Raw genomic sequence first — 7500 nt, forward strand, 5'->3', positions numbered from 1 at the left:
AGTCCATTGGGGCCTTGTGAGGAATAGAGGTTTTCACTGCTACAACGCACTTTAACACATTACAGCCTTAGACAGCCACAGCTACCCAACAGCTCATTACAAAGTTAACACATTCTTGTTCTGATTATTGAATACATACATGCACATACATATTAGTCTACACAACAATATTGCAAACATACAGTCAAACTTTTGGCAAATGTTTAATATTTTTTGTTAACACACACAAAACATGTAACTTTTTTTCCATCATGTTTAAAAATATATATATATATATTAGCATCTGAAAATAACAAGTGCAAAATGTTTTGGGCAAACATCTAATACACATGGCCTAAGTACAACTGTAGAGCTGATAACTGTACTGACATCAGTGCCCTGTGTTTGTGGGATCATACAACATTGTGCATAGCCCAACTGTTTAAATAGGCTATTTAAAAAAACAAAATGTCATCAAAATAGTTATTTAACAACGTGTCTATGTAGGCCATGTTTAAAGACCTTCTTAATTCAAAATAGCTCATTAACAACATATCATCTAGTGACTTTCTGCTCTTCAGTACTGAGTTGTTTTTATTTGTTTTAAATCCACTCTCCGGGTTTTGAAAACAACTCTAGTGGAGTACTACATTTGATTGACAGTCAGATTATCCAATCCATGGGCGCAAAGCGTCAAGTTTATGTTTGCTCCAGTTAATCTACCAATGAGGTTAGTTCTTTCACAACCACGACGACATATGGCACTTGGAAAAAGCCATTTTGGTGAGGTAAGTCTCTCCTACCTCAATGGTGCACTCATGCGTAAATGGAATCACTAGGCAACATTATTGCACTTATTTTCTGACAATGTGGAAGCTTCTGTCTTATTTTATTTCTTTTTTTTCTGAGTCCTTTTGTTATGGCTAATTTCTGCGCAGTGTCCATAAAATATGTGCGTAAAGTAGCCTAGTATTTTATTTTACGATTGAGATGCTATTTCTAAACAATTCATCCTCCAACAGAAATGCTCTACACATCTTTCAGAAATGCTCTACACATCTCGTAAATTGTTTCTCTGTGGCGTCGACCTTCACTCATACACACAATGGTGGCTGAGCCGGAAAATGGACGCTTCTACCCGCCGCACGTGGCGCAAGCGCATTACGGCTCCCAGAGAGAGCGCGAGCGAGAGAGAGCTAAAAGAGGGGGAGGGGGGCCGATGGAAAAGGGGGGTGCGGAGAGAGAGGGGGGGGAGGGGCTGCTCTAAAGGGGGAGGAGGAGAGGGGAGCTATCTGTCAGTCTGTCGTGTGTAAACTAGAGATAGCCTAGGCTTCGTTCTCTAAATGCCGCAATAAGCCATTGAAGATCTTTTAAATCATTGCATCCAGTTCACCCATTTGAAGTTGTTACATTTCTTCACAACATTAGTTCATCATACAGAATTTAAATATATGTATTTTAGCCAACTAGACTATCAGTTAAATGAAAATGCATGCAAGGTCAAGCAGCACCTAATGTAATAAACCTTGAATAACATGGTGATTGATGAGGATAGACTACAAGTGATAAGGTTACATGTAACAACTACGAATGTGTGTGTGTTACATGTTGCCAAATGCAATAGTCTGTCCACATTTGGATTTATGTGGGGTTTGCAATCGAAATTCGGCTTAAATTACGTCCTGACGCGAGAATTGTCCACTTTGACAAGTTTAATCTTGTGTTGTGTTGACAGAAAGTATGCTATGCGGGTCATCAATCCCCGCGCGGGGACGGCCAGCCACTCGTCACTGCAATGATTCGGAGAGGCTGATTAGGGGGCGTGCGCGCCTCTCTGAAAATACTGTCCATTGTTCCCCTCGGACCAATCAGTGCTAGACATTGTCCAAATTATGGACCAATCATAACGTACTGGCCGTGCCTCGACTCCGCCCACAACTCTATATTAAAGGCTCCCCGGTCGGGCCAGGTTGCCACTGGCACTATAAGTCTTTTTTTTCTTTTGCAGTGGTGGGACTGAGTGGATCGTATCATTATTTTTTCTGATCCCCTATAACATTTGTTACATTAGGCTAAAACAGAAACATGGCTGACACAAAAGTCGACAAGAAGGAGATCTCTGCCAAGGTAAGTGGAGGGCAATTTGTGACCTGAGCGATGGATAAATTACAATTTCTACACTTTCTTTCATTCAAATCTATTCCGGACGGAATATTTTGAATGGAGAACAACTATAGGAAACTGGAACAAGTGTTTATCCGAGCTTCATCATATCTAACTGGTTTTGGATGAGGCTTCTGTTGCGGATGTAGGAATGAAAACACTTTTTTTGGAGACCTATGATATTAGATAAAAATTTAGCCTAACAATGAGTACGCCGAAGTTGCGCTCACCAGTCTACTGAAACATTAACAGCAAGCTGCGATGCTTTTATTGCCCAGAGTACAAGTCTGCGCGCGTTTCTTTGTTTATACTACTGTGTCTGTTCAGTTGAGCACGGATTTGAAGCTCGTTTGAAGAACTCATTCACACACACACATACTTCTGCTTTGTCGTGTTGATCAATTCGCTTTGTATACTTCTCATTTTATAGGCTACATTGTATTTGCTGGTCGAGGCTGCAATTGATTGATCCAATCGACAAATTCGTACCGCGCACCGGGTCTGTCATAACTTGCTACTTGAATAGATCCCATTGTTTTTGGAGGCTGTTTTCATTGATTATATGATATTGATGTGGAAGTTTATGGGGAATGGCTCGGACGTAAAAGCCTCGCGCCTTTTAGAATTCAGAATGTGGTGAAAGGGATTTAAATTGCGCGTAAAGGATTAATAACGGAACCAACATGAAAATTATACCCGACCTGAGTACGAGATGAGTAAACTACGGGAGTAATTATTTTGCATAACTGTAAATGGAGTGGGGATAGCGATTCCTGTCTTCTAGTTGTGTGTTTATAATCAGTGATTCACGGCTGTATTGACATGGATAAGCCCGGCGGTGTGTACATTCGTTCCACCAAGCTTCTGTCTGTCTGTGCGCAATGTGACGGAGCCTCAACGCGAGCTCCGGAGTCTCCCGTTTAACAGCATCAGTTGGCTTGTAAACCAAATGATATGTCTGTGTGTGATTTGGAACAGCTTCTGTTCTTGGGTTATTTGTTTGGATACTGTCTTAGATTTAGACATTCTTTGTATGAAAAAAAGCGCGGACAGACAGTATTTCCTTTGCTTGTCTTTAGAGAGAAAATAAATGTTGACTTGGTTCCAGCGGCAGCTTGTGATAAATAGAACTAGGTGAGTGTATATGCGGGCTTTGGCGGCGCGTAATGCCGATGTGAACACCCAGTGTAGGACGTGTGTGAGCGAAAAGTTTAACTGTGAAAGTGTTCATTCTCTCCCTCTCTCTCTTTGGTTCCTTCACGGCGTAACCCTATTCAGAGAGAGAAAGAGAGAGATGGGGGGGGGGGGTTCGTGGGTTGAGCGTTCACGATAAACTAGCATTGCATCTTGAAGGCATCGTTTTTCATTAAACATTGCAAAGCGCTGCTTTTAGAGCCTCGACCTGCTGAACCAATTGCGCGCTGAATTGCGTTTTTGCGGTTACTGATCTTTTATCCCTTGCCATAAGCTGTTCAAACGATCCCAGGTAATTGAAAAAAAAAATCGAGTATGTTGACGTCTGCCTGTTAGCCTACAGGTTCAAAATTATACTTATTTTCCATCGCTGTGCGTTGTTGCCTATAGCTATAGAATACAATATTGGCACGTAAAGGTGATGTTGAAAGGAGGCGGGTACAGGAGAGATGTAGCTGCTAACCGGCTTATGGGCTCAGCATTACTCAAAACTAATTCATCAATAGAGATTTCCTCATAGGAATAGGTTAAAACGAACGAGACTTAGAACATCTATATTTTATTTATTGGGCACTAAAAAAGGCTATTGGAGAAAAAAAAGTGCCTTTGTCCTTCAAGTGAATAGGCCTGAACATAGCCTGATCTTATCATAAAGACCCTTGATACAACACCAACACCCAATCAGAATGGTTTTGATTGATTAGGAACCTTATTGTCCTCATTTACAGAATGGAAAGTCGACGAATCGCATATCCCTTCTAGGCGCTATTGTCTTATTGTCTCCTTTCCCTGGAGTTAATTTAGTCAGCCTCCTTCTGGTAGCTTTCGTTTAGAGGCTCTTATTGGCTGAATAACCTACTAGGGTGTAATGGGAATTGTAGTCTTTTTCCGGGCGTGTCTTCATAGAGCCCCATTATATGAGTCCTTGACTGAACTACAATGCTCTTTGTTCGCTACTCCATACTGGTGTCAGGTTGCAACACTTCTATTAGAGCTCCAAAAGTAGGCGGGGTGTAAAGAAGAAAAGCAACCAATAGAAGGTTTAGGATCAAAGTGTCGCCTTTCAAAGAAAAAACGAAAGCATGCTTTACAAGTTTAGGCGAGGGTGGAGGGAGGGAAAGCGGGTAGGTGGGCGGGGGTGTGAAAACATTTTTGTTCCCGCTCGTTTAGAAGTCTTTAAAACGACAACCAACTCTAGAAAAATAAATCTTAAGGCATAAAATATTGATTGGATGGGCTTGTGATATATATTTGAACCACCATGTGCCACATGGCATATAAATCAAACATATTCTCTCATTTTCACTTTCCCCCCAGGACCTGAAAGAGAAGAAGCTTGTTGAGGAGGCAGAAAATGGAAAAGATGCCCCAGCCAATGGGAAAAAAGCTGTAAGACTTCACCTTTAACACATTACCTTTAATTGACCCATTTCACCACTTTACCTTTAAGATGGGCTCATATGGCAATCAGTTACTGTCTCCCTGTCCTCACCTGTCTTCTTCACTGTCCTTAGAAAAAGGTATTTGTAGAAATACTTCCATGAGGACAAGTCATGTTTTCTTTCATTTTTATTACAAATAAGATATTCCCTGGTTATTACCCTCACTCCTAAATGAGTACAGTCTGTCATTCAACATGGATTTTTTTTCCCCTGGAGACGTACAGATTCTATGTATCTGATATATTGTGTTGTTTTCCAGAAGGAGGCTGAGGAGAATGGCGATGTAGAGGATGTAGACGAGGAGGAGGATGTGGGAGAGGAGGAGGATGAGGAAGAGGATGTTGAGGGTAAGTGGTCCGGTCTCTCAACAACATTATGTATGATGATAGAGTATCCATTTCATGTTGACATATGCACCTAGTGGCAGTGCTGTCTATTTGCTGCTAAAGTACTGAGGCAGATCGCCTGGGGAATTGTTTTCTTGGAGCGCCCTCTATCTGTTAAACGCCGTAACTACAATAATCTAAACCTGTCTCCCTCTCTATCTGTCTCTGTAGGCGACGAAGACGATGAAGATGACGATGAGGTCGAGGGTCGCGCAGGCAAGAGGGCGGCGGAAGATGATGACGACGATGACGATGATGATGAGGTAATATAACAACTTTACAAATTTACCCTTATTGTATTTGTTTGGTATTTAATTTTCAAATCAAACAAAAAATATATTTCTATTTGTTTTAAATGGAAATAAGTAATCTTTACTAATTTCTTTTACAGGAGGATGTTGGAACGAAGAAGCAGAAAACCGATGATGATTAAGAGTTGTGTTTCAACCCGCTGGAAGCCCCTGTAACCTCTCTCCTAGACCACCGAGCGTTTTGGAGGGAAACTGTGGTCATCATCAAGTAGAGTTCAACGTCCGTGTACACACACACCCAACGTCCGTGTACACACACACCCAACTGCAAATTTTTTAGAATACCCAAGACTTCAAAGTTCTACCTTCTTAACAAGATACAGTACTTTAAAAGGAGAATTTGTTTGTATTTTTATTTACATTTTATATTTTTGTACATACTGTTAGGAGGTCAGCCATTTTTCGACAGTGATCTCTGGTTACCAAACGGTGCTTTGGAGTTGATGCTTCTCTATGAAATAGACTTTACTTGTGGTTTGACCATGTCATGTTATCTCAACACAAACTTGTACAAATTTCAGAAAACAATTAAATTTAAAGCATTCCAGTAACTTTGTATTTGTACTTTAGTTGTACCATACGTAGTTGGTTTGTATGAGATGGCAAGGCCAAAGAAAAGAGGTGTCTTTTCTCTTATGTCGTTTAAATTGCTGTCTGTTGTGGCCTGTTCAATGTACGTGTGAATTTGTTGTAAGACAATAAACCAGAATTTTAGTTTGTGAGCACTTCTGATTAGTTTTTTTTTTTGTTTGTTTTTTGAAATTTTCTTTAGTTTTTTGACCCGTCGTAGATGAGACTTCATAATGTTATGTTACAGTCAACCTCCTCAACTATGAACATCAACATACAGCTTTTTGGCTCTATAATCTATAAAAGTATCCTTTTCAGATATGCTGTTCATGTGTTTTATTGAGCTGTTTGAACTGTACACCATTGTAAATTATTCATGCCATAAAGACTTCAAGATCTGGTAAATTATATTGCATTTAATAAATTTACCTGAGTGAATCCTTTCCTTCCGATAAACAATTATTTTAACACCAAATACAGTGAAACACACCAATACAAATATATACGAGCAGTGCTATTTGGCCAACACCACAACGACTGCATTCTCTTATGGGTTATCATTTCTAGGACATAGCCAGGGACATAATTGAGAACTATTATTAGCCCAATGGATTCGGCGTCATTTAATTTGACATTGATGATTAGAAAAAAAAAAATTAGCCCAAAGGACTGTGTCATTTCATTTGACATTGATGATTAGAAGGGAAAAAAAGTAATATAGCTATTAATCTGCTCAAAATTTAAATTTTCATATAATTACAACAATCAATTACCTCATGTTTAAATAATAATAATCCCAAACACACATAATACAACTCTATTGTCCTCCCTTAACAGCTACACCACATGACCAAAAGTATGTGGACACCTGCTCATTCTAAAATCATGGGCAATAACAGAGTTGGTCCCCATTTTGCTGCTAAAACAGCCTCCACTCTTCTGGGAAGTCTTCCCACTAGATGTTGAAACATTGCTGCATGGGTTTACTTGCATTCAGCCACAAGAGCATTAGTGAGGTCGGGCACTGATGTTGGAGCGATTAGGCCTGGCTCGCAGACGGCGTTCAAATTCATTCCAAAGGTGTTCGATGGGGTTGAGGTCAGGTCTCTGTGCAGGCCAGTCAAGTTCTTCCACACTGACCTCGACAAACCATTTCTGTATGGACCTCACTTTGTGCACGGGGGCATTGTCATGCTGAAACTGGAAAGGGCCAAACAAAAATGTTGCCATTAAGTTGGAAGCACAGAATCATCTAGAATGTCATTGTATGTTGTAGTGTTAAGATTTCCCTTCACTGGAACTAAGGGGCCTAGCTCGAACCATGAAAAACAGCCACAGACCATTATTCCGCCTCCACCAAACTTTACAGTTGGCACTATGCATTTGGGCTTGTAGCGTTCTCCTGGCATCCACCAAACTGGGGCAGCTATAACAGAGCAGAAATTTGACAAACTC

General features: G+C 40.5%; 1 protein-coding gene across 2 annotated transcripts; it reads left to right on the forward strand.

The window, feature by feature from the left end:
- Positions 1–1951: 1951 nt before the first annotated feature.
- Positions 1952–6483, forward strand: LOC110524814 (uncharacterized). 2 transcript variants are annotated; one of them, XM_021604724.3, is made up of 5 exons: positions 1952–2106; positions 4654–4725; positions 5038–5125; positions 5336–5427; positions 5556–6483. In XM_021604724.3, the coding sequence occupies exons 1-5, from the start codon at positions 2065–2067 to the stop codon at positions 5595–5597; spliced, it is 336 nt and encodes a 111-aa protein (XP_021460399.1). In that variant the 5' UTR covers positions 1952–2064; the 3' UTR covers positions 5598–6483. The 2 variants fall into 2 exon arrangements, with proteins under 2 accessions (XP_021460399.1, XP_036834734.1); XM_036978839.2 differs by having other exon boundaries at positions 5041–5125.
- The last annotated feature ends 1017 nt before the right edge of the window (positions 6484–7500 follow it).

This window comes from Oncorhynchus mykiss, chromosome 5 (genome assembly GCF_057628025.1).
Source record: "Oncorhynchus mykiss isolate SJ-2025 chromosome 5, ASM5762802v1, whole genome shotgun sequence".
In the NCBI taxonomy this organism is placed as follows: domain Eukaryota; kingdom Metazoa; phylum Chordata; class Actinopteri; order Salmoniformes; family Salmonidae; genus Oncorhynchus; species Oncorhynchus mykiss.

Bases quoted from the DNA above. Each gene is read 5' to 3' on its own strand.
- LOC110524814 (XM_021604724.3), top strand. From the start codon at position 2,065: ATGGCTGACACAAAAGTCGACAAGAAGGAGATCTCTGCCAAG. The intron at 2,107-4,653 runs GTAAGTGGAGGG...CTTTCCCCCCAG, and splicing joins AGAAGGAGATCTCTGCCAAG to GACCTGAAAGAGAAGAAGCT. The intron at 5,428-5,555 runs GTAATATAACAA...TTTCTTTTACAG, and splicing joins ACGATGACGATGATGATGAG to GAGGATGTTGGAACGAAGAA.